Consider the following 27,657-nt stretch of genomic DNA (forward strand, 5'->3'; position numbering starts at 1 on the left):
AACAACTCAAAAACAGACACAAAATGCATGCGGATACAATGATTTGCGCTGTATACACTCGTATAATTGACACAGAAATTTATGAACAATTTAAACCTTTGCAGAAGCATGAGACTCCATTACGTAGTTTCGATAGTGTAGACTGGTGGTTATGAATAACTTCTTTATTTGTTTCTTGAAAGTCGCACTACTAGCCCTAAAGTTCAAATGATCTGCAAGGGTATTTAAAACATAGGTACCTGGTAAGCAACACTTTGTTTTCCATACTTGGTTCTTGTTCTAGGAGCTCGTTTCTTTTGTTCTCGCAGACTGTAGGGCGGTCTTTCGGTGCAAATTTCTTCATATAGCTTAGTCTTTTGTATTAACTGAAGCAATTTAAAATGATATAATTGATCAATTCTGAGTATGGAAAGTTTAATGAATAGTGGAGCAGTGCGCAAGTCTTGTAGATTTCGTTGGAGTCTTGGTAGGGTGGCAGCTCCCGATGCATCCTTGTAGATGTGAACTCCAAGCACTCGCAGGGTCTCGACTTTTGGAATTAATGTCCCTTTCAGCATTACGCTAGGGTTAGGCTCGTCGTATAGATGACGTCTGCCTTTTGTTCTCGCTTCGAGGACGAGGTGCTCGGATTTCTCGGGGGCACAGCAGAGACCGCAGTTTCTGAGATACTGTTCGATGGCATCTACGGCGGTTTGTAGGCAGGTCTTTTGTCTCCCAGTGTTCGAAGCACTGGTCCAGAGCGTAATGTCATCAGCGTAGATCGCGTGCCGTAAATCTGGTATTTTGTCGAGAATTTTCGGCAGATTGATCATACCAACATTGAAATTAACGGCGGGATGACGAAACCCTGCGGCGTGCCTTTTTTCGGTAGATGGAAGCTTTTGCTGCGAATCTTGCATTTGCCCACAGTGGCCGTACGGTCCGTCAGAAAGTTTCTGACTTACGTGTAGGTTCTAATTCCGCAGCCAACGCCTTCGAGGCTGTTGAGGATCGCGTCGTGGCTGACGTTATTGAAGGCCGCCTTGACGTCGACTCCGAGTATAGAGTACTTTCTTCGATGGGTGAAGTGATCAAGGAGGTCTTCTTTGAGTAGTTAGAGCACGTCGTGCGTCGAAAGATGCTGCCTGAAGCCAAACATTGTGTCCGGTAGGTGTCCACTATCCTCCAGGTACTGGGTTAAGCGGTCATGCACCATGTGTTCGAACAGCTTTCCCATGCACGAGGTGAGAGAAATCGGGCATAGGTTCTTAATGCCGACTGGTTTGTTAGGGTTAGGAATCATGGTGATTTCCGAGTGCTTCCGTACCACAGGTAGCTCTCCTTTATGCCAGCAGTCGTTGTAATATTGGAGAAGTTCCGTGGTGGCCTGGTGCGGTAGGTTGCGTAAGTGTTTGTTGACCATCCTGTCTATTCTGGGGCTGGTATTTTTTGTCAACTTCGTTAGGTCTGTGTGCAGTTCAGCCTGGCTTAAGGGCTAGTCCAGTTGAGTGTTTGGTGCGCCAGCGTATTTTTTGGTGGGATTTGAAGCCCCATCGCCACAGAGCTTCTTTTGTAATTCTTTTAGAAGGTGTTTTTTTGTACCGGCGTATTTTTGAATATGCCTCTGAAGGTGCTGCTTCTGTGCTGCTTTGGAGGGTTGCGTGGCTAGAAGTGTGCGTAGCAGATGCCAGGTTTTCTTGGTGCTCAGAGTCCCCTGCAGCTTGTCACAGAAAGCGTGCCAGTTCTGCCTGGCCAATTGGTTCGCATAATGTTGAGATTGCTCGGGGAGGAGAGAAATGCGTTTCCGTAACTTTCTGTTTAGTTTTCACCGCTTCCACCGATTTAGAAGTCCTCTTCTAGCCTCCCAAAGGTGGAGGAGATGTGCGTCGACGGCGGGTGTATCGACGTCAAGCTGTATGTCCTTATTGTAGCGTTCGGCAATCTTGAGCACATTCTTAAAGCAGCCTTCAGTGTCGACTATGGTGGTTTCAACGTTGAGATCATTTCTAAAGGATTGTCATTCCGTTAACCGCATTATTCCAGTCTTGATCTGTTTACAAGTGTGTGCTACAGAGGGCTAGATGATGTGACGATCACTACCTAAAGTTTCTGGTAGCACATTCCACTCTGCCCCAGTGACCTTCACCGTAAATATAAGATCGGGATTTGTATCCCTGGAGACGCTGTTTCCGATTCTCGTCTTCTGAAGAGGGTCGTTCCACAGGGTTAGTCTGTGATGTTGAGCAGTATAGACCCTAGAACCCTTTCTCGTGGTGATATGATAGCCCCACGTCATGTGAGAGGCGTTGAAGCCTCCCATTATTATGATCTGGTGGCCATTCGTGCGGTTCCTGATTCTCGTATGAAGTGATTGAAGTCTGGCAGTTGATCTCGTGTGGGGCTGTATATAGTGGTTATGAAAAGACTTTGCTGCTTCTTTCGTTCCGTCAGAATCTCTATTAGGGTATGCTCTATCTGAGTGTCCTCGATTTCATCTTTCTGCGTTGAAAGTGCTTTCTTGACAAGTATGGCAGTGAGTTGGGTTTGTTTGCAAGTCGTGTGCCCTTGCAGTCGTACATTCGGCATGTTGGTTTGCTGAAGTGCAATGATGTCTGGTTGGTTAATCTTGATGAATTCTTGTAGGCTTGCATGTCGAGGGCTGTATGACCGACAGTTCATAGCCGTATGCGCAAATTTTAATGCTGGTTCTTATATTTATGGCTAGGGACTGTCATCTTCTATCGATTCGATGTCATGCCTGCGATTGCGACTCAGCGAGACTGAGCGAGAAGCATTGTGAATGTTCGCTCGTGCCTTCTTCCGAGTCATTTGGTGTGGGTTGTTCAAGCTGTCGAACTGTGCCATAGTTACGTAAGTTTCCTTCACGTGCGCGATGAAATTGTTGACTTGCGCAGCAATCCCATCAATATTGGCATTAAGCGTAGTTATCTTGTGTTCAAACATTGAGGCAGTTTTTTTCTATTGCTGACTGGACAATCTTTTTCATCTTGGCGTGCATGTTATTCATGAAAGATTCTTTGAATATTGTGCACCTTGCGTTCACTAGGCGTTGGACGCCTACTTTGGTCAGCGTCGTTACCGCCTCTGGGCTTGAGTTTGCTTGTTCTTGATATTGTTGGTCTGCATTGTCCGAATTCTCTTGCTGATGCGTGCACTTTTCAAGTAGTTTGTCAATGAGCTCTTGTTGTCGTTTTTTACTCTGAAGCAGTTTATTTATGAGGCTTTGTTGGCTTTGCAGTTGGCTGTGCTGATTCTGGAGATTTTTTGGTGGTTTTTCAGTTTATCTTCGAGAACCTGTATAGATGAGGTGTCCGACTTCGAGGTGGTTAAGCTGCTGCTGTTATTAGATCAACTTGCCATGGTAGCGTAGCGCGCACGTTTAACGGAAAGTGAGCGCGTGCGAGAGCGGCAGCGCGAACTGGAACGCAGTATTGATTTGGATCTGCTGCGCGTAGAGACGGAACGCGTGCGAGAGCGGGAGCGCGAACTCGAACGCAATATTGACTTGGAACTGCTGCGCGTGGAGATGTGGCCCTCATTGTTACTGTTAGAGGTGGCGGCCGATATGCTAACCTCAGGGAACTCTTCCCCGCTGGCGTCCCAGTTGTTGTCTATTTCATGAAGCCTGTTGAGGCGCTGTTGTCTTACGTTGTATGGTGGTGGACTTGGCTTTAGTCTCCTTTTTTCATTTCTTACTTGCTGTTTCGTGTCCTGCGCATATCTTGCAGATGGGTGCACATTCATGTCCACGCGTTTGTCCGGCCTTGCCGCATTTTTACCAGAAATCCGGGATAAGTTTCGGACAGATGTCTTGGTGGTGACCCGTATTGCCCCAAGCTCGGCAATACTGCACTGACTTACGATATGGTCTGCGGCGGAAGTCTACGCTCTGGAAAATTATGTAGTAGGGAATGTGTGGTCCTTCAACGAAGATGACTGGCGCGGTCGATTGACCTAGCACTCGGGCGTGAAGAACGGTGTATGTTGCCGGTGCGCGAATTCCACCCATGATTTCTGCGGTGCTCGTACCGGGTATCAAGCCACTGATGACGCCTCTGGAGACATCGTCCGGTGTTCTGATGTTGCCGTTCACAGTGAAAAAATTTTCTCCAAGCTAAGTTTTCTGGATACTTACCAGCTTCTTTGCGTCTTCTTTGGTGGCGGTGCCTGCGATTACTAGGTTTTTCATTCTCTGGACTTGTACGCGTACCTTGTTGTTGAAGTCTTGCTGTGATAGTCCACTCACTCTGCCGATGGCATGCGTGATAGCGACGGTGTTTCATTCGGCGAGGTCAAGACCTGCTTGCGGGCGGTAGACGATCTTAAAGTCATCGAGTGGCAGAGGTGGCATCTTGGGCCTGCGTTGTTGCTGCGATGGTGGTGACTTTAAGGTCTGCTCACTGAAAGGTGGCTGCTCTGTGGGTTGGTTGGCCGGTGGCCTTAGATTGGCGGCAACCTTCTTGTTTTTCTTATTTCTCATGATCTAAGCGCTTTCCGTTGCACTTGTTCTGCCACTGCCAGCGTCATAGGTCTACGAAATATTTGTTGTTTTGTTTGCCTCCACAGGGTCAGTTTGCATTGTATTTTTTCGTCTGGCGGGTTTCTGTGCATTTCGCCTGCTGCGGCTGCGTCTCGGCTCATTCTAAGCTTTTCGCCACGGTGAGCGTGAGCGCTCGTGCCGTGCCGTCAGGAACGCCTGAGCTCGTTGTGCACGCGCCGCGCAGCTTTTCTCAGGAATGAACTTGGCGTTAGGCTTAATCAACTGGACGTGCGCTTATCGAAAAATAAGTCTTATATCTTGATACAGGATGCACTCACCCAAAAGAAGCCGATTCCTCGTGTCCACCGATTCCTTGTGTTTATGCGGTTGAGGCTGTAAAACTCTTGGGGTCATGAGATTCCGCTAGGTGGCGTAGACGGTGAGGACGTGCTCACATCGCTCTCCAATTTATGAAACGCTTTTAGGCGGAAATTTCATTCAAGTCTACTTGAAGTGTACGTCATCTTTTTCGTGAAGTTGCGAGGATTTGAAGGACACCAAAGTCTGGAACCTGGACCAGCTGCACGAGAAACAATACATCGGAAGACACGACGTGCACGAACGCAGCTCACCGTATCACCGGCTTCGGTCGCCGGCGCTTGGACGCTAAACCGTGCGGAGTGCGGCGACGGGTGTGTGTGCGTCAACTGGCTCAACACCATTCGACCAAATTTCTCCGACATTTTCTGACCAATTTCGAAGTCGATGGTGAGTGCCATTTAACCTTCTTTTCGGACTATACGACTTGCGCAGGGGAAAACGAAGGTCGGCCCATTCCCCTGTATCTACTGAGCATGCATGCATAAGGACGCCTATAAATTCTTCGTCTAGATGGACTTTGACGAAGACACTCCCGGCGCATCTCTGGTGTCGGAGAATCAACCGAACAACGCGAGTAGCGTCCCGTCAAATGAGGAACCAAGTAACGGCGCACGAGCGCCCAGCGGCGCATCTCTCGATAACAAGAACGATGACGACGCGGGTGTGGCTCTTACTTCGACGGGGGACGGCTGGCACACTGTCCTTTCCCGCAGAAGAAAAAATAACCATAAACAAAGCCAGAAAGAACCCGAGAAGGGACTAGAGAAGAAAAACGAAAAGTCAACAGCCCATGCCCCTGTCGACGCAGCAGTGGACAGCCAAGTCAAGCGGGAGTTCAAGCGCAGAAAACGCCGAGGTCCAACGCCCCTTCCAAAAGAAGACATAAAAGTTATCCTGAGACCGCACAAGGGCCTCACAGTAAAAAATCTATTTGAATTGGAGCTCTCTATGGCAGTGATAGAGGCCTGCCGGAACAGCTTTGGAGGAGAAAGTTTTTTGGTGCGGGTCCCCCCCGGATCGAACATCATAATATTTTCCACGCCACACGAACAAGTTGCGGGCAGGCTGAGAGAGATCAACCAATTGAAAATCAGAGGACGGATTCACCCCTTTAGTATGTACGGGGCCGACCCAGAAGACGTGTTGTGAGGCATCGTTCACGAACTACCGCCTGGAACCACTCAGGCCGACCTGATGGCAAACCTACGAATACGGACACAAGGGGTGAAGATAGAGAGAGCTAGGATGCTGGGCTCTTCGAAGTGAGCAATAATACCTTTTGCGGGTGACGTGCTCCACAGCTGTGTATATTTAGGGGTGCAGAGGCGATCTGTTATCTATACAAGCCTACCGTACAGGTTTGCAAGATTTGTCGGTCAACTGGACAACAAACCGATGTGTGCCCGACTACGAACGTCAACGTGTGCTCCAGGTGTGGGACGTGTGATCCTACTCAAGGACACGAATGTGCGCTGAACTGCGCCAAATGCGGTGAAGAGCAAGCTACAGGAGACAAATTGTGCAGAAAGAAACTGAAAAATGTGGCTCCCCGAAAATCACGAGTGGAGATGCCTCGAAGACAAACAGAGTGTATTTACGCCGAGAAGGATTTCCCGCAACTTGAACAACACCAGCAGAAACCTCCTCGTTGGTTCAGCTCAGACCGAGAGAAAGCGACGCTCCAGAAGCGGCAGACATCTAGATCCAGGTCCAGGTCACGATCAAGATCGAGATCAACATCAAAGACCCCGCAACAGCGAAACATCAACAAGCCTTCGGAGGCCCCTGGCAAGCCAAACATGAAGAAAACACCGAGCAGCAGCTGGGAAACAAGCTCCGCCCATTCCAAGAAAGAAGCAGCAGCAGCAACCACTGGCCTTCGTACGGAAGACGTACAAAACAACCAACCAAACAAGGTGAGCTGGACGAGTCCAGTGCCTCCCAATATTCCGGTGATAGCCCCCAGTATAGGAAATTTCTAGAGGAGAACAAAAGATTAACAGAAGAACTTAAACAGCTTAGAAATCAAATGGCTGCGGAGCGGAAAGAGTATACACTGGCCATCTTGTCAATTGAAAGCAAATTAGAAAATGCGATTAAGAAAATACAAAACCCAGAGTCGGTAGGCAACCCCACCGAGGGCAATGAAGAGGCGCGAGAGCGTCTAGCTGACATGAAGGACAGCGCAGAAACGAGTGGGGAAACGATAGACGAAAACTCGTTCGCTACTCAATCAGAAAGCAGTGAACTAGTAAAGCAAGTGCAGACGCAGGTTCAAGCAAACAGGGAAAGCATAGCTACTTTACATAAACTTCTAGCTGATTTCATGGCGGAAATCAAAACGTTTGTTGTAGAAGAACTGAAAATTCAGAGGCAGTATGTGAACGATGCTGTGGGAGACTTGCAGAGGGCACTAAACAAACGCTGTCTGTCCACCCCAGTTATTGACAAACCATCCAATGTTGGGCGTGACAGCATCGATACCACTATGCAGCACGGCCAAAAATAATACAAAGAGTGTAGAACATATAGAGATTTGGCAGTGAAACTGTCGCACTTTTCACAAGCGCGCCGCCGCACCCCAAAATTATGTAGTGAATAAGAAAGACATTGATACCATCAGGTCAGCTATCATCAGCACAAGAAGAAGGCACGAGATCGGCGATCAAGCACCGTCATCTGGGTTCGCCTGCGTTCCTTTAGAGCTACCACCCGCTTGCTCAGTCCTTCAATAAACCCCCCTTTACATTTGGTGGATCATGCTGGGTAACTGCATCACCTACACCCTGGAACTCCGATCCCGCACGCTGCCGTCGACCATGCAAGTTGACGCTGCCCAACAGACAGCACCTCTCGCGGCTCCTACTTGCCCCGGCCCGGTTCACCAGCGAGACCCCCCGATCTTTTCGGGCGCCGAAGACCAGGACGTCGAGGACTGGCTGTCGTCCTACGAAAAAGTCAGTGGACCAAACAGGTGGGATGACGCTGCTAAATTGAGCACCGTCAACTTTTACTTGGCTAATGTGGCAAAACTGTGGTATACAAACCACGAATCCGAGTTTGAGAACTGGGCCACTTTCAAGCAGGCAATATCATCGGTTTTCGGTCGCCCTGCCGTGCGGAAGTTGCGCGCCGAACAACGCCTGCGCTCACGGGCACAAGAACCTGGCGAAACGTTTACCGCCTACATCGAAGATATACTCGATCTCTGCAAGCGCGTCGATGCCGCAATGAGCGAAAGTGCCAAGATCCAGCACATTATGAAAGGTGTTGATGACGACGTCTTTCAAATGCTCCTGGCGAAGTCTCCTGGCATGGTGTCTGAAGTGGTAACTCTGTGCCAGAACTACGACGAATTGCGACGGCAACGAGCTCTCACCCGTCGTCCATTTCAGCCTAACCAACCACTCGCTGCACTGGACGTCGTACCTGACCACTCCCGCCTTCTAGCACAAATGAAAGACTTTGTGCGTGAGGAGGTCGCACGTCAGCTTTCCCTCCTGCCGTTTTGTCAGCGCCAAGAGCTCCCGCAGCAGCAGCAAGAGCAACGACCGACACCGTTAGCTCCCATGCTCCGACATGCACTTCAGGACCAGATTGCCGAGGCTATGCCAGTGCCCTTTCAGCAGCAAGTCGTCGCCGCGCCTCTTACTTATGCTGACGCAGTAAAGAGGCAGCAGCCACACCAGCCCTCGCCGTTCAATGGACTGCCGCATGTCACCGCTCCTACTCAGTCTTCCGTCGCATGGGCTCCTCCCCTCGCTACCACAGCCTCGACTCAGCCGTATGCCGCGTGGGCGGCGCCCCTTGCTACAAATGCCTGGCGAACGCGCGATAACCGGCCGATTTGTTTTGCGTGCGGCGGACCTGGCCATATCTCCCGATACTGCCGTCGTCGCGTGCCCGCCTACACAGACGTCCGACCACGAAGCAATTACATGGACCGACCACCTTTTGGTTATGAAAGTTCGGATCGTCAGTCAAACACGTCTTCCCGTGACTATCCGGCAACTTCGTCTCGTCGCTCACCTCCACCCAATCGACGCTCCTTGTCACCCATGCGTCCACGACCAGCCCCTCAAAATGAGGGAAACTAGCCGTCGCAGTTCAAGGGGCAAGAACTGCGCTATCGAAATGTTCAAGTCCTCGCACCTTGCCGTAAAATATCGTCGAAGTTTTTGTAGACGGCGCCCATGCATACGCTCTTGTGGATACCGGTGCCGCTGTGTCTGTTATAGACGCCAAACTTTGCCGCAAGCTCCGAAAGGTGACCACGCCGCTTGATATGTTCTTACGTGCAGCAAATGGAGAACCTGTTCGACCTATAGCCGCCTGCACTGCCCGACTCAAAATTGTGGAGGACCACTACATTGTTGAGTTTATCGTCCTTTCCTGGTGCTCTCATGACGTCATCCTTGGCTGGGATTTCCTATCCCGTAATCGTGCCGTTATAGATTGTGCCCGTTCCGAACTTGAACTGCTTCCGTTCTTCGAGCAGCCCTACGACCACACTAATCAAGCCGCGCACAAGCTAGTTGTCCAAGAAGACACTGACATTCCACCGACAACAGCTGTTTTGCTCCCTGTGGTCTCCGACGGCATGCGTGATGAAGTAGCATTTTTCAAGCCATCACGCCTCTTTCTAAGTCGGAAACCACTTCTGCTCCCTTATTCAGCCCTCTCAATTTCTGATGGAGCCAGTGCTCTCTGCCTTACCAATCCCTTTCCGCATACCATCAAACTGTTTAAAGGCGAGTCTCTTGGATGCGTACAGCCCATTGATAACGGACAAATTTTTCAGTGCCGCAAGAATCATCCCAAAGTGACCTCGCCACCGTCAGTGCTCTTAACCACTCTCATCTACAGGCTTCAAAAGTGTTCGATTCAGCGATCGCAGACGGACTGTCACCATCTGAACGATCTGAACTCCTCCAACTGCTGTACCAGTACCGCGAATCTTTCGATGTTGTTCAACCTTCACTTGGCCGCACTTCTACCACTCTACATTACATCGATACCGGCTCCCATGCGCCACTACGACAGCGACCATATCGTGTTTCTGTGACGGAACGCCAAGTTATTACCGAACAGGTGAACGATATGCTGCAACGTGGCGTCATTCAACCTTCACAAAGTCCATGGGCATCACCTGTAGTGCTCGTTAAAAAAAAGGATGGTTCCGTTCGCTTCTGCGTGGATTACCGGCGCCTAAATAAGATCACTCGAAAAGACGTGTATCCTTTACCCAGGATTGACGATGCCCTTGATACTTTACAAGGTGCCGAGTTTTTTTCATCATTAGATTTGCGCTCAGGGTACTGGCAGGTCCCCCTTGCCGATGCCGATTGACCAAAAACAGCCTTCGTGACACCGGACGGTCTGTATGAGTTTAATGTCATGCCCTTCGGCCTCTGCAATGCGCCTGCCACCTTCGAGCGCATGATGGACTCGGTTCTTCGGGGTTCGAAATGGCATATCTGTCTCTGCTACCTCGACGATATAGTCGTCTTTGCGCCAGACTTTGGAACACATCTCGAGCGCCTCAAACACGTCCTCACGTGCCTGAAGAATGCTCAGCTCCAACTCAACCTCAAGAAGTGTCACTTCGCTGCTCGCCAACTTACGATTCTCGGGCACGTCGTATCAAAGGACGGTATACTTCCAGACCCGGCTAAGTTACGTGCTGTCGCCGACTTCCCCAAACCAACGACTATGAAGCAGTTACGGAGCTTCGTGGGGTTATGCTCCTACTTTCGCCGGTTCGTGCGCAACTTCGCCTCTATCATTGCGCCTTTGACCGAACTTATAGGCAGCACCACTGATATTTCGGCATGGTCTTCTGAGTGTGACCAAGCCTTCTGTACCCTTCGTCGTCTCCTCACTTCGCCACCAATACTGCGTCACTACGATCCTACGGCAGCAACTGAGGTCCACACCGACGCCAGTGGTGTCGGCCTCGGTGCGGTTCTCGCGCAACGCAAGCCTGGATTCGCCGAGTATGTCGTCGCCTACGCCAGCAGAACTCTTACCAAGGCTGAATCAAACTACAGCGTCACCGAGAAGGAATGCTTGGCGATCGTTTGGGCGCTTGTCAAGTTCCGCCCATACCTTTATGGCCGTGCTTTTGATGTAGTTACGGACCACCACGCATTATGCTGGTTATCGTCGCTTAAGGACCCATCAGGTCGTCTTGCCCGTTGGGCTCTTCGGCTTCAAGAATATGACATTCGCGTGGTATATCGTTCCGGCCACAAGCATGCCGATGCTGATGCACTGTCACGATCTCCCCTATCCCCGGACATCGCATCTATTTCCTCGGACAACACGTTGTCAGCGCTTGACGAGGACACCATCTCTTCTGCACAACGTAATGACCCATGGATCGCTTCGCTTCTTGACGCGTTATCTGAGGCACCGACGCTTCCAACCACTCGAACCCTGCGCCGCCAGGCTCCGCACTTCAGTATTCGGGATGGCCTCTTGTACCGGCGCAACTATTCAGCAGATGGTAGGAAATGGCTACTAGTCATTCCCCGAACGCTGCGCTCTACCATCTGCGCGTCGTTTCATTCCGACCCGCAATGTGCTCACGCAGGTGTTTTCAAGACCTACGAGCGCCTACGAAAAAGGTATTACTGGCGCGGAATGTTTACCTTCGTCCGCCAGTTCATTCGCGGCTGCCACGAATGTCAGCGGCGGAAAAGCCCGCCACATCCTGCCACAGGTTCATTGCAGCCACTTCCATGCCCAGACCGCCCATTCGACCGTGTAGGAATTGACCTCTACGGACCACTACCATTAACAACGGCAGGCAACCGATGGGCTATCGTGGCAGTGGATCATCTAACACGGTACGCTGAAACTGCTGCTCTCCCCACAGCTACAGCACAAGACGTCGCAACTTTCATACTCAATCGTTTTGTGCTTCGTCATGGTCCTCCTCGAGAACTTCTCAGTGACCGAGGGCGCGTTTTCCTCTCCGATGTAATACAAGCACTTCTTCAACAGTGCCATATGGTTCACCGGAAGAGTACAGCCTACCACCCACAGACGAACGGCTTGACTGAGCGGTTTAATCGTACTCTGGGGGACATGCTCGCTACGCATGTCGCTTCTGATCAAACAAACTGGGACCTCGTTCTCCCATTTGTGACATACGCGTATAACACCGCTACGCAAGTCACTACAGGGTTTTCCCCATTTTTTCTCCTGTACGGTCGCGAACCATCACACACCATCGACACTTTACTCCCATACTCGCCAGATCCCTCCGAATACAAGCCTGTCTCGGAAGCCGCTCGTTACGCAGAAGAGTGCCGCAGGCTAGCCAAGCGGCTTACTACATCCGACCAACAGCGCCAGAAGGAGATCCGTGACGACGACCATCGTTCTGCACCGACGTTCGTTCCTGGAGCACTTGTATGGCTTCATGTACCGCCCTGCGCCCCTGGTGTATCACCCAAGCTACTCTCCAATTATCATGGTCCCTACCGCGTGGTCGAGCGTACTTCACCCGTGAACTACGCCATTGAACCCCTCACGCCACCGAGCGACCGTCGTCGGCGTGGACGTGATATCGTTCACGTAAACCGTCTGAAGCCGTACTTTGACCCGCTTGTCCCCACGTGTTAGATCGCCAGGATGGCTTCAACTTTTTCGCCGGGGGTAATTGTAGTGAATAAGAAAGACGTTGATACCATCAGGTCAGCTATCATCAGCACAAGAAGAAGGCACGAGATCGGCGATCAAGCACCGTCATCTGGGTTCGCCTGCGTTCCTTTAGAGCTACCACCCGCTTGCTCAGTCCTTCAATAAACCCCCTTTACAATTACATGAACTCGGTACCCATTCAGCCAGACGTATATGCCTGCAGGAGGTTGGCCCATGATGGTAAAATTGCAACGATATTATCGTTTACAAGATCCAAATTACCCCTGCATAGCCTGGCTGGTCAGCAAAAGTATTGCAGCAAAGGTTGAGCACATGGAAAGTTTGCGGATAAATCATCAGATAATCACCCTCCTTCCTCTGAGGAGAGGCAAAGGGAAAATGGTAACATTAAATAAATACAGCCCTCCCAAAAATAAACACGAGGACTTTGGTGCACTGCTTAAAAATGTCGTCGGCACTGCAGGGGCGAGAGATCGGCTTGTGGTATTGGGCGACATTAACGCAACCAGCACCACCTGGGGTTATTCGAGAGATTGCCCTAAGGGAACGCGTCTCGAACAAGCCCTATTCAAACTAGGAATGCACTTAATTACTCTACCCACAATACTTATGAGGCTGGGTAAAAGCGTAAGTCGAGACACGTTCCCAGATCTGACATTCACACGTAATATTGACGACACAAACCGGACAAACCTGGAAGAGAATCTCGACAGCGATCACTACATAATCAGCATTTCCCTGTCAACTGCAAAACTACGTAGAGTCATAGCAGACGTCGTGATCACTGACTGGGAAAGGTACAGACGACGCGATCCCCCACCAAACTCTGTACCGGAGTCGATTGGGGAATGGTAAGTGTACATAATCTCAGTTCACAAACAAACATCTAATTGTATCGCAAGAACAGCAGAGACTTCTGCAGTCGACAGGCTCCTGCTCCACCTGTGGGAGAGCAAGCGGCGCATGCTGAAAAGGTGGAGAAACCAGCGACTCAACTGGAACCTTCTCCACAGAATCGCTGCTTTAGGAGAGGAGGCAAATCAATACGCTAACAAAATTGCAACTGAGGAATGGATCCAGTTCTGTAGTTCACTACAGGACACTCTGAGCACTTCAAAAACTTGGGTCATCTTAAGGAACATGCTTGACCCAGAAAAATTAAAATCGGCCACGAGCAGAACACTACAACGAATAATGCATGATTTTCCGGGCACAGAGGAGGAGTTAATACAAGCACTTGAGGATAGATACATAGAGAGAATACCGATAGTTAAAGTATTGAAATGCAGTACACTAGTGCGAAAAACGAGACTCGACGCCCCAATCACCAAGTAAGAGGTCTTTGCGGCTGCCCAAGCAGCCAAAAAAAATTTGCTACTGGTTCAGATCAAATCACAAATGCAATGATAAGGAACCTCAGCGATCAAGTTATAGAGGCAATGACAAACCTTTTTAATCACAACTATTGGCTCAAAGGGAAAATACACTAGGAACAAAAAGTAGCCAAAATTATTACGATACAGAAACCCGGGAAGGAGCCATCCCTGCCGGCACTAAGGCCCATAACTTTGACGTCATGCATAGGAAAGCTTTTCGAAAGGGTTATTCATAATCGGCTCCAAAACTTTATAGAGGACGACGGCCTTTTTCCAGCCACTATGCTGGGTTCCCACAATGGCCTCTCCACACAAGACGCATTTCTCCTAATACAAGAGGAAATTTTGAGCTATATACCTACAGGAGGAGAACATCAAATACTAGCCCTTGGTTTAAAAGGAGCATTCGACAATATCTCGCATAAAGCCATCCTAACAGAATTAAACAACATCGGATGTGGGGCAAACACCTAGAATTACATAAAGGTAATCCTCACAGAAAGGCAGGCTTCAATAAGCGTAGCACGAGTCATGTCAAATGCTTTTGAGATGCCAAACAAAGGTACCCCTCGAGGAGCCATTCTCTCTCCCCTGCTCTTTGATATCGCCATGTTAGGACTCACGCGAGCTCTGGATGAAGTTCCGCAGTTAGGATACACTCTCTATGCGGATGATATCACCCTATGGGCAACGCGCGGAACTTTGGCTAACAAAGAGCAGACACTTCAAGAGGCTGCAACAGCAGTTGAAAACTTTGCGAAGGCAAGCAGGCTCAGCTGCGCCCCAGAAAAATCTGAAATTATCAGGGTACATGGAAAAAGACACAAAAGTAACAAAAGCATCGACATACACATTTAAGGTGTCAAAGCACGTGAGGTGACCATCGCACGTATTCTGGGTTACTGGGTTCAAAGTATTGGACGAGCGAACCATACAATAAACAAATTAAAATCAGCGACGAAACAAGTTGCACGAATGATCCATTGAATAACATACCACAAACAAAGAATGAAGGAAGGAGACACAACTTGATTAGTACAGGCACTTGTACTGTGTAAGGTTACGTATAATCTACCTTTCCACGTGTTAAACAAATCAGAAGAAGAAACGATCAAGTCTATAATTAGGGGCGCCTACAAAGTGGCCTTAGGGCTACCGGTAAGCACACCAACTCTGTGGTTCTCACATTCGCTCCCAATTCGGAACGTCCAGAGAAGATCAACCTTGGCTTCACCAGACACAAGCTGGTAGACTAAGTGGAGACGCCGCCACGCTGTTTTAATTGTCAGCGTTTTGGACATGTTGCTAAGCACTGTCGTGGGGAACAAAGGTGTAAGTGCTGTGGGGGGCCTCATGACTTTAAGACGTGTAAAAGTAAAGAAAAGCTTGTGTGTGCAAACTGTGGTGGCGACCACCCAGCTAGCTACGGCCGATGTCCAGCACGAACAGCTGCGCAGCGAAGAAATAAGACGTTTGTCCTCGGCCCCAAGACTGTGAACGAACCATCGCTCACAAAGAAGACGTCCGGCGCGCCACAGCATGGCGGTTTGGAAAACGAGTACGCAGGAAATTTTCCGCTCCTAAATCCGACATGAGCTGCTACTGAGTCAACGGAAGTGCTCAACGCTGGTGAGAAATGTATCATAAACGAGTCCGCCAGGCGCACCTACGCTGATGCATTGAGCCCACCTCAAGTACCATCTGGAAGCAAACAACAAGAAAACCTCGAGCACGTTATTCGCGCTCTATTCACCGCACTACGTTCACACGTCGCTAAGATGCCTGCGAGTTCAACGAAGGATATGTTGGAAGCAGTCCTGGCTCTAGAGTCAGTGTTACTTTGCGTTGCTTCCACAAACACACAGTAGAATAATGGCAATGTCTCGCCCACCTGGTCTTTTTCGTCCTTCAAAAGTGCCCTTAATAATGCAATGGAACTGTGCCGGTCTTCTAAAACCTCTGTGCGAACTCAACCTTTTACTGCGCGACATTCCAATACCGATTCTAGCCCTCTCCGAAGCCGGTCTACCGAATGCAAGGACGCTGCCAGGGTACACCCGACACGGCAACCCGAGCATAACGTCGTTTGCAAATGGAAGCGCTATGATATACATAAAGCGGGAAATACCTCACGTCGCCTTACCAGTGCAAGACCTCTGCTCCAACTCATTGGAAGTCGCTGCTGTGCAAGTGTGCCTGGGAAACCGAAAACTGAGTGTGGTATCGGTGTACATAAGCCCACGAAAAAAAGGTCTCCATGGAGACTTTCCTAAAGGACCTTTGCACTCGATGTCCCGCTTTTCGAATAATCTGTGGTGATTTTAACACGCATCATTCACTCTGGGGAGATAAGAGTGTAGATTTTCGAGGCAAGGAACTTCTAGCAGCTGCAGATGCTGCCGACTTATGTGTGGCGAACGATGGCAAACCTACATTTTTCAGGCCACCAGATTCATGGATTGCAATAGACCTTGTACTTCACTCCACGGACCTTCTGGTATCATCGACCACGGCTTCATACAGGATGGACAGACCATTTCCCCATCTTCGCCAACATCCTGGGATTTCGAACTGCTGGTCGACAATTCTGCAATGTAACACGCTGGGACACCTACAGAGAAGCGTTGGACAAATCCACTGGTAAGCTGTTCGCAGATATGTTGCAAAGCAAGCGAGCAGCAACTTCGTTGCTGAAACTTCCCGACCATTTTCCTGCTCCTGATTTGAAATTGAAGAACCTCTGCGCAGCACGTAGACGGGCGGAGCGGAAAATAATGAGAACAAAAGGAAATCCGTCTGCGAAAACCGAATATAACAGGATAAACGCTGCGATTCGTCACCATACAAAAAAATTAAGACGAAATCAATGGGCTGCTTTCTGTGAGATTTTGTCAACGTTTACGCCCTTGAAAAAGATATGGGCAGTAATAAATAGTCTTTCTGGGAAGATCCGAACACACAGGCCAGTCGAAGCACTCGCTTCGAAACAAGGAATAGATTTGCAAACCCTTGCAGAGGATTTCGCAGACGTGTACACATCTGGTAGCTCAGCAGGAGCGGCGATTCCTCTGTCACCCCAGTTTTTTCACATGATGGATACGCCATTCATCTTTCGAGAGCTGGATATGGCACTTAGCAAATTAAGAAGACGCTGTGTCGTGGGTCCCGATTTGATCAGCAATCAAATGCTGACAAATCTACCATATGATCAAAAAAGGGCCCTTTTGGACATATTTAATCATGTCTGGAGCACGGGAGAGATCCCATTTGTTTGGAAGACAGCATGGGTGGTGCAAGTACTAAAGTCCGGAAAGGATCCTACGAGCCTCGCGTCATATTGACCGGTATCTCTTACATATTGCGTATCCAAGTTGATGGAAAGATTAATATATACAAGATTAACTTGGTACCTTGAACAAGGAAGACGATGGCCATCGTGTATGACCGGATTTCGCCCACGACTAAGTGCCCAGGACAGTGTTTTGGACCTATTAAGCCACATCGAGCACCACCACTTCAGCGGACTCTCGACACTCGCCGTCTTCATGAACGTTGCCAAGGCATATGATTGTGTGCTTCAGGCAGGCATCGTGAACGGGCTCCAAGCCATGGGTGTGTCGGGAAATGCTCTTCGGTTCGTACATGAATTTCTAAGAGACCACTGTGTCCGTGTTAAGCTTGGAAATGTAACGAGCGAAGAGAGACGCGTTTCCCTCCGCGTCCCACAAGGAAGTGTTCTATCTCCCTTGCTTTTTAACGCTGCCATGGCCAGCCTTCCCGACACTCTGCACTTAGCTCTGAAAGCAGTTAAAATATCCATCTACGCCGATGACATCTGCATTTGGATCTCAGGGTACCAGCACAAACGTTTGGCCCGGATAGCACAGAGTGCTATTTCAATCATTGAGCGTCACTTGTTGACACTTGGCCTATCTTTATCAGCGGAAAAATCGGCCTTCATGCTCTTCCCGGGAGCGCGACGGAAGTCAACACGTCTGTCGCTGAATATTCGAGGCCACTCAATACGTTGTGCAACAAGTGTCCGTTTCCTGGGTATTACTATTGACAACAAGCTATTATGGCGACGTGCGGTTGATGGTATAGTCACTGCATCAGTGCAAAGGATCAATGCTCTTCGTCGCATGGCAGGGGTTCGTTGGGGCATCAATCCTACGTCCATGCTTAAATTGAATGATGCCCTTATAACGAGCCGCATTCTTTATCAGCTGCCCCTGTATCACCATCACCAAGCCAGTTCGAACGCCTAGAGGCAGTGCACAGAAAGGGCCTTCGCTTGGCGATGGGAGTCCCTCAGGCGGCTTCAAACACGAAGGTCACCAATGAAGCCGAGTCTCTTCCGCTCCGCTTTTTGGCGTCTCAGGCCTTATTGACACCGCTGTCAAGACTAGGCGAGTCCTTCGCACGCACGGCGCTTCTCCGGCGGCTAAGAGCAAGAACTGGCTCACATTTCAACGCGGCACTAAACACATTTCGATATTTAGGCTTGAAACTGCCTAAACGGCGCCCTATGGACCCGCCATGGTCTTTTGTGGATGTTGCGTGTAACTTCAGCGTACCCAATCTACCAGCAAAGCGCACCATTCCAGCCGCGGAAGCAAAATTTCTTGCGCTGGACAACTTGAGCACCATGTACCGCAGCCACCTACAAGTGTACACCGACGGATCAGTGTGCACACAAACGGATAGCTGCGCAGCGGCTTTCTGCATACCCTGCCTTGGCGTGTCATGGTCGGGCCGCCTGGATCGCGTGGTTTCGTCCACAACGGTAGAAAGCACTGCAATCACGGCGGCTTTGCGAAAATCGCGATCTTTTAGGAGCGAAGCTCCTTAAGGCGTGGGCTGTGCGTCCCCTGTATGTAGCCACCTCTCGTTCGGTTCTAAGTATTACGCTAGCCACCGCCCGATCTAAAGGGTACAGCCATATCCATCCGTCCATCCGTCCATCCGTCCGTCCATCCATCCATCCATCCATCCATTCATCCATCCACCCATCCGTCCATCCGTCCGTCCGTCCGTCCGTCCATCCATCCGTCCATCCGTCCGTCCGTCCATCCATCCGTCCATCCGTCCGTCCGTCCGTCCGTCCATCCATCCATCCGTCCATCCGTCCATCCGTCCGTCCATCCGTCCGTCCGTCCGTCCGTCCATCCATCCATCCGTCCATCCGTCCGTCCATCCGTCCGTCCGTCCGTCCGTCCGTCCATCCAAAAGATGCAAGATGTTATAAACTAGACGGTGGTACGTGTAGTTGATCATGAAAGATACGAGGTGTTATAAAATAGGAATGATGCCACATATGGCGCGTGTCATCGTTCGATATAGTGCGGCGACGTACGCTAGGGCGAGCGTTGCAATAAAATCGAGTGGGCAAAATGTACGGAGGATTCATGGTTTACCAGGTTTACCTCCGGAGCTTCGCCCACTCATCATCATTCACTTCGTGGATATGGCGGCATTTTTTTTCTGCACAAGATGTTGTAGTGCTGACGGACTCCAAATCGGTGCTACAAAGACTGCATCGTGGCCTACCTCAAGAAAAGTTCACCAGGCAATCTCTGGCACTAATCAAACACCTAAATGGCAAGAGTTTTAATATAAAGTTCCAGTGGATCCCATCCCACGTTGGCATTGAGGGCAATGAAAAGGCTGATGCCCTTGCATGCGAAGCCCGTACAACGTTTCCAAAAGTAAGAACTTCCAAGACTTACCACAACAACAAAGCTGTGATACGCAATCATTCCAAGGCAATCTACAAGTTTCCACACCAAGCATGTGTAATTCATGGACTTTCTCGTGAAGAAGCGACGCTGTTGTACCGCATAAGAACCGACTCCGCATACACCCCGGCCTGGTCATTCAAGACTGGGGGATACGCTTTCCCATTCTGTGCCTTCTGTGGTGACATCGGGGATATTGAACATTTCATTTGGCTTTGCCCACAGTTTTATGTGCAAAGGGCAGTGATGATCCGCACCTTGCGAAAAGGCTGTCATAGGCACCGGACAGTTGATGACGTCATCTTTCCTGAAGGACCCGCGGCAACTAGGATGAACCTGCAACGAATTTTCTTAGTCTTCCTGCGAGACAGTGGGCTGTCAGAAACGTGGTGACCTTTTTCCAAATTCAGGAGATGCTCGGGCGGAACAATTGCCGGCCATGCAGGCCAGGCTAACCCCGCCTGCTGCAACACCACCACCACCACCACCACCCGGCTCACGAACTGAGCAGAGCTTCGACCGTACATTCGATCCTTTAAAACACTCCAGCAGGAAGCTATTGAGGAGGATAATGACCCATCCAGAATGGCCCCTCGCGAAATTCTTGCTAACCAGCGAGGCATGCGACGAAAATACAGCGCCCCCCACAAATCATTAGAAGGGGAGGACGCAATTGACCTCCGCCGAATTCAAACGGGAGTCTTTCCCAATCTTCAAAAATTACACAAAATTTTGCAACGCTGTATGGGCATGCGTGTCCGTGGTGTGGCGGCTCGCCATCGCTCTGCCACATTTCGTGAGGATGCCTAAAACGACCACCAAATTTAGATACCTTTTTAGGTCTGTACAAGCTTCGTAGTACTTTCGAGCAATGGAAGGGAAAGCTCGCCAGCTCTGACCCAGAGGTGCTGCTTGCAGTTCTGCATAACGTCAGGCAGGTGGCGGTAGCCAGTGGAGCCCTGGACTTAAGGTCCCACCCATCAAGCTCATGACCCCTGTCCCCCACACTTGAAAATAAAGTTTTTCCTTCCTTCCTTCCTTCTCGGTGTCATCACTGGCCTTTTCTTCTGTGGTTTTAAATAGGTTATTGTTTTAAGCTTTTAACCTTTTAGACACATGTATAAGCATCTTTAATTAAGCACCCCACACTTGTTGAAAGCAAACCCTTTTGTGCATTTAGTCTATTTGGTTTCGCGTTTTGCAGATAAAACCAGTAGGACACTCTTTTTTGTAGGGGGGAGTTGTCGCGAAGGCAATGTCTCGCGATGAGCTTTTCCTTTTCGGCTAGAGCGGGAGTTCGTTCTTTGCCAGATGCTCTTGTTGGAGGGGCTATTTAACGACTTGTCTCAGGGAGGGCGCCTTGAGGAAGAATCAGGGTGAACAGAAAGTGCTGCATCCGGTCGGTCACTGTGCGCTTCGCGCCAAAGCAGGCACCGCGCCATGCTTTTGACTGGACTGCAGAAACTAAGTGTCTTTCTCCTTCTTCTAACCACTACGACCCCCACGTTTCAAACGAACGAGCCACCGCTTAGGTCCTCCGGGGCAAAAGAGGATCGAAATTTGAGCACTTGTTAGCGTGTCAAGGCCGTTTTAGACAAAGTGCCCGTTTCCAGAAGCTGCCAGTTTTGTTGCGAGGTAGGCTTCACGCGACCATGAAAACTCGTGTTGGATAGATTATCCTCGGCTTGCATCATTGGTACGCGCACGCCTGGATGCTGGAAAGCCCTATTCAGGCAACGACTCGAGCCCTTTTTGGGGTGAGCAGACTTGGCGCCAACAGCGCGTCTCACCACCGGAGACCAGTCAAGCAAGCCGAGAGGTATGCCATCATTTTCCGTGTTCCGTATTTGTGACTCAGTGCATAGTGTAAATTTAAATTGTATTAGATAAATAAACCCCAATGAATTCTCGCCGAAATCATCGTGTCGACTTGTCATCGCTAGTCTGTGTAAAATTTCTCCCACACTTCTTCGTTCGGATGGTCATCAGATGTGTCTATAGCTTAAACAACCCCGAAGTTTCGCTACGCTTTCGTCATCCAGTCACGTCCCGTAATACTAAATTTGGTATAAGTGAAGTTAGCGAAACTGCCGCAAGCAAATTGTCAGCATGGCATGTAGTCATGTCGTTACATGACACGTTTGTCATGATTTGCATATTAGGGTCGGTCGTTTGTGTTCGCCATGCAATCATGTCATACCATACCAGTTTCGCAACATGCCATGTGAACGAAAACACCGGAAGAGCTGCAGGAACATGAAATCTAAATCATGACATTCATGACATATATCATGATTTTCATGTTCTGACTAGTCAGATATGTTCTTCATACAGTCGTATTATACCATACCGAGTTTGGTATTGATATCATTATCGAAACGACCAGGGGAGTTAAATGTCGTAGGCGGCTAGATAGATAGACAGATAGATACGCTCAATGTCGCCGAAGTTCGCTAAGAATTTCTTTGCATTTATTAACTTAAAAACCTGCTTACAGTTTCGACTTAAGGAGCTGGTAATTGAGGTGACCAGAAGTTTGGGGGTTACAACGCTTGCAATCTAGAAACCGTCTATACTCTGTTTCAGAAGTTCCCTACAGCACTGTGCAGGCTACAGGAAACGTGATTAGCCCCTTCACACGTATTCATACGAGCGGTGTAGTCTGCTCATCGTTTCATTTATTTCATTTATTTATTTATTTATATGGCGTCTGTTCGCTTAATCCTCTTTTCACGCCCGCTGCTTACGTAACATGGGTGGAATAATAACTTTAAAACTAAGTAAACCTGTCAAACAAGTCATTACACTTCCACTTCGAGAAGTTTGGCGTGTTAACAATATGATTTGTGGCCCTACTAAAGATCAGTAGACACTCATGCCGGCAGGTAACTTCACTTTGTGGCTCTGCGACTCTGTTCGTGGCTCTGGCATGACTGCTGCTTTGTCAACGCGTTTTCTCCCGTCGCTCGCTGCAATGCTTCATTTCAATCTTTTTTAGGGGCAAAGCTCTGTAAAGCACACCCGACCTTTCCTCGTCCTAGTACGTAACACGCCTTACACTTTGACTTGCAAGGAGGTGCCAAAGGGAGATTTCTTCTGTGCGTTGTTGAACAATAAAAAATTTGCAGCGTGCGCGTTAACTAAAAGTCGAATTCTCCCATCTCTCATTCCCCATTAGCAGCCATCGGCATGTACATGGGGCACTATCTGACAAGAAAGAGTTGCTACATTATACTCGCTGAGCGTAACCTCCTTGGTTTTAGAAAGGTTTAGCGGTCGTTGGGCCGCAGTGCCATGAATACAGTGAACTAGTATATACAATGAAGTCGAGGTGGTTAAAGGTGGGAAGTAGACACGAAACGCAAGCCGTGAGAAAGTGTGTGTGTGTGCCACGTCTCGTTTAGTCCTTGGAATGTCCGCTGGATGGCGGTGCTTCTATATGTGGAATTTACGATGAAAAATTGTGAGATGGTGGCACTTGGAGTGTTGACTAGATGGAGAAACGGACACACTGACAGATGCATGGATGGACGCACGGGTGGCTGCACGGATGGATGGACGCATGAAAGGGCGCAAGGGCGGATGCATGGACGAACGCAGGGTAGGACACACGGATAGACTTGCAGACGCCCCAACAGAGGCACGCGCGAACGGTCACACAGACGGACGCATGGACGGACGGAAGCAAGAACTAATGAACGCACGGATGCTTCGCCCCACTCTGAATCATTCACCTCGTGGATATGCGCCATTTGTTTTTGTCTTGTTTATTTTTCACCAAACGAGCATCCGACGCGTGCAAAACGCTCTGCGAGGTTGCATGTCCGATATTTTGATATGCAGTGCTCTTGGTCTGGCAACGCAGCCCAAGCCCTTGCCTCGGCACGTTATGCTTATTAGATATGGCTACGGAAACAGCATATCTCGTGGATAACAACCAAATGTACCTGATGCTTCATCCTCAGAGCAAGATGAAACAAATGAATGGCTGATTTCACCTATTATTTGTTGCTGTCAGCGCTGTTGGCGTTTAGCTCGAGCAAGTTCTGGTCGAACCAGGCAGTTGCTTCTGCATGTAGGCTGCCATGTTGATTTATAACCGTAGTTACTGCCCGTAACCGACACAACTCATTAAGCGCGTAGGAAATAAATGCGATGAAGAAAAACATCGCGTATTGATGTGGCGCAACACACGCCATACAAATGCCAATTTTAGACAACCCTGTCATCTTCGAGGCCCCTATATCTGGGATTACAATTCACTGCACAATCATGTGCCTTTCTTACACCCCATAGCTTTGTTAGTGCTGAACCAAAGTCGTGAAACAGGAAATAAGTAAACGTTCACTTCGACTGTTGAGCGGGTTCGCACGGCACTGTTGCTATGTGGCGTTGGGTCGATCCACACCAAAAAAACCACAGCATATCCACGCAGTAAATGATGACGAGTGGGGTGAAGCGTCTGTCAGTCTGTCTGTCTGTTTCTCTGTCTGTCCGTCTGTCTGTGTGGCAGACGGATGGACGCTTCGACACACTCATCATAATTCAGTCGGTGGATATGCTGTGAATTTCTTACTTAAGAGCGCCATCTATCCACTATAATTGTCAGTATACAGAAACTACTAGCGCCATCTATGCATACTATTTCCAAGGACATATACACACAACGCCATCTAGTGAGCAATTCTTAAAACTAACTTGAAGTGGCTACTACCACACAACACTATTATGAGGGAATGACAGGTTCATGCACGATGTCCTGGTGGCACATGGTTGTCATCGGAATCCTCCCATGGCGATCGGGAATAAATCCTCCCATGGCATCGCGATTGGGCAATTTTACCATTCCGTTCATAAGGTACTTGCACTTACCTTCTTGTGCAGCGCCTGAAGTTCTCGCCTGCTGCAAGCAGCCTACAAATGAGCACTCGAACGCTAATACACATCAATCTTTTCAGTGTGGATATCCAGGAGTGTACTTCTGCTCTCCCTCGCCAAGACTGCCCCGAGGACATGAAGATGGAGCTTGTGCTCACAGGTAGCTTGATAGCAGAGGGGTTTAACGCCCTCTGCGAGAACCAGGGATTCCTCCTGAAAGGTAAGCACTAGTCCACTCAATGGCATCTTGTAAATAATCTGGCGCATAATGAAACGTATTGGCATTATACTTCATAGCTTTTGCATCACCTTATTGAAAACGTCCACGCAAGCTAGCCTTGCTCAAAAAGTTTCTTTTTATTTCATTCTGGCATCTTTATTATTCCCTCGCCTGTATTTTGTTTTATGGCGATTGCATTTGTACAGACACCTACAGTGGCTTTATGACATCGTCGTCATGTACCATATAAACATATATATATATATATATATATATATATATATATATATATATATATATATATATATATGAGGGAAAGAAGTGTATACCTAAGGGCTCGTTTTTCCATGTTTTAACACAATATTAAGGAGATCTAACAGACAGTAATGCCAAGGAATATACAGGGGAAGTTATTAGAACCAATGAAATGTAAATAAGAAGAAAGAAAAGTAGATGAAAAAATAACCAGCCGTGGGCAGGAATCGAACCTACGACCTTCGAATAACGCGTTCGATGCTCCAACCACTCAGCTACCACAGCGGCCTTCACTCCATCCACTTTTTGGGGTTTATATGTGAATTTAGAAGTAGGAGTGACAGTCAGCGCCATCTACAAGCCAAACGACGAGTGTGAAAACACTCTTATGCGCATGTTTTGGCGTCACGTAGCAGGTGAACTTATTATGAGCGGGCAGCTGATTAATTGTCCCTCTTATACAACCTAAACACACCAAATCTGCCAGTACGAGACCATCGTTCAATGAAATAAGGGAAAGAAGTGTATACCTAAGGGCTCGTTTTTCCGTGTTTTAACACATTATTGAGATCTAACAGACAGTAATGCCAAGGAATGTACAGGGGAAGTTATTAGAACCAATGGAATGTAAATAAGAAAAAAGAAAAGTGGATGAAAAAATAACCAGCCGTGGGCAGGAATCGAACCTACGACCATCGAATAACGCGTTCGATGCTCCAACCACTGAGCTACCACAGCGGCCTTCCCTTCATTCACTTTTTTGGGTTTATATGTGAATTTAGAAGTAGGAGTTACAGTCAGCGCCATCTATAAGCCAAACGACGAGCGTGAAAACACTCTTATGCGCATGTTTTGGCGTCACGTAGCACGTGAACTTATTATGAGCGCGCAGCTGAATAATTGTCCCTCTTATACAACCTAAACACACCAAGTCTGCCAGTACGAGACCCTCGTTCAATGAAATAAGGGAAAGAAGTGTATACCTAAGGGCTCGTTTTTCCGTGAACACAATATTAATGAGATCTAACAGACAGTAATGCCAAGAAATCTACAGGGGAAGTTATTAGAACCAATGGAATGTAAATAAGAAGAAAGAAAAGTAGATAAAAAAATAACCAGCCGTGGGCAGGAATCGAACCTACGACCTTCGAATAATGCGTTCGATGCTCCAACCACTCAGCTACCACAGCGGCTTTCCCTCCATCCACTTTTTGGGGTTTATATGTGAATTTAAAAGTAAGAGTGACAGTCAGCGCCATCTATAAGCCAAACGACGAGCGTGAAAACACTGTTATGCGCCTGTTTTGGCGTCACGTAGCACATGAACTTATTATGAGCAGGCAGGTGATTAATTGTCCCTCTTATACAACCTAAACACACCAAATCTGCCAGTACGAGACCATCGTTCAATGAAATAAGGGAAAGAAGTGTATACTTAAGGGCTCGTTTTTCCGTGTTTTAACACAATAATAATGAGATCTAACAGACAGTAATGCCAAGGAATTTACAGGGGAAGCTATTAGAACCAATGGAATGTAAATAAGAAGAAAGAAAAGTGGACAAAAAAAAATAACCAGCCGTGGTAAGGAATCGAACCTACGACCTTCGAATAACGCGTTCGATGCTCCAACCACTGAGCTACCACAGCGGCCTTCCCTCCATTCACTTTTTTGGGTTTATATGTGAATTTAGAAGTAGGAGTGACAGTCAGCGCCATCTATAAGCCAAACGACGAGCGTGAAAACACTCTTATGTGCCTGTTTTGGCGTCACGTAGCACGTGAACTTATTATGAGCAGGCAGGTGATTAATTGTGCCTCTTATACAACCTAAACACACCAAATCTGCCAGTACGAGACCATCGTTCAATGAAATAAGGGAATGAAGTGTATACCTAAGGGCTCGTTTTTCCGTGTTTTAACACAATAATAATGAGATCTAACAGACAGTAATGCCAAGGAATGTACAGGAGAAGTTATTAGACTCAATGGAATGTAAATAAGAAGAAAGAAAAGTAGATGAAAAAATAACCAGCCGTGGGCAGGAATCGAACCTACGACCTTCGAATAACGCGTTCGATGCTCCAACCACTGAGCTACCACAGCGGCCTTCCCTCCATCCACTTTTTGGGGTTTATATGTGAATTTAGAAGTAGGAGTGACAGTCAGCGCCATCTACAAGCCAAACGACGAGCGTGAAAAGACTGTTATGCGCCTGTTTTGGCGTCACGTAGCACATGAACTAATTATGAGCAGGCAGGTGATTAATTGTCCCTCTTATACAACCTAAACACACCAAATCTGCCAGTACGAGACCATCGTTCAATGAAATAAGGGAAAGAAGTGTATACCTAAGGGCTCGTTTTTCCGTGTTTTAACACCATATTAATGAGATCTTACAGACAGCAATGCCAAGGAATGTACAGAGGTAGTTATTAGAACCAATGGAATGTAAATAAGAAGAAACAAAAGTAGATGAAAAAATAACCAGCCGTGGGCAGGAATTGAACCTACGACCTTCCAATAACGCGTTCGATGCTCCAACCACTGAGCTACCACAGCGGCCTTCCCTCCGTCCACTTTTTTGGGTTTATATATGAATTTAGAAGTAGGAGTTCGATTCCTGTGAAGACACTCATCGTAGCAGAGTGTCTTCGAAT

The 27,657-nt window shown here is 48.4% G+C and overlaps 1 protein-coding gene across 1 annotated transcript in view; it reads left to right on the forward strand.

Annotated features, from left to right (window-relative positions):
- The window catches only part of LOC119178327 (uncharacterized), a 143,422-nt gene that overhangs the window by 81,165 nt on the left and 34,600 nt on the right, over window positions 1-27,657 (forward strand). The window contains exon 3 of the mRNA XM_075887310.1: window positions 24,605-24,744. Within this exon, the coding sequence (XP_075743425.1) occupies window positions 24,660-24,744 (85 nt within the window). The 5' untranslated portion in view covers window positions 24,605-24,659. The remainder of the gene's footprint in view (window positions 1-24,604; window positions 24,745-27,657) is intronic.

This window comes from Rhipicephalus microplus, chromosome 1, assembly GCF_043290135.1.
Source record: "Rhipicephalus microplus isolate Deutch F79 chromosome 1, USDA_Rmic, whole genome shotgun sequence".
Lineage (NCBI taxonomy): Eukaryota > Metazoa > Arthropoda > Arachnida > Ixodida > Ixodidae > Rhipicephalus > Rhipicephalus microplus.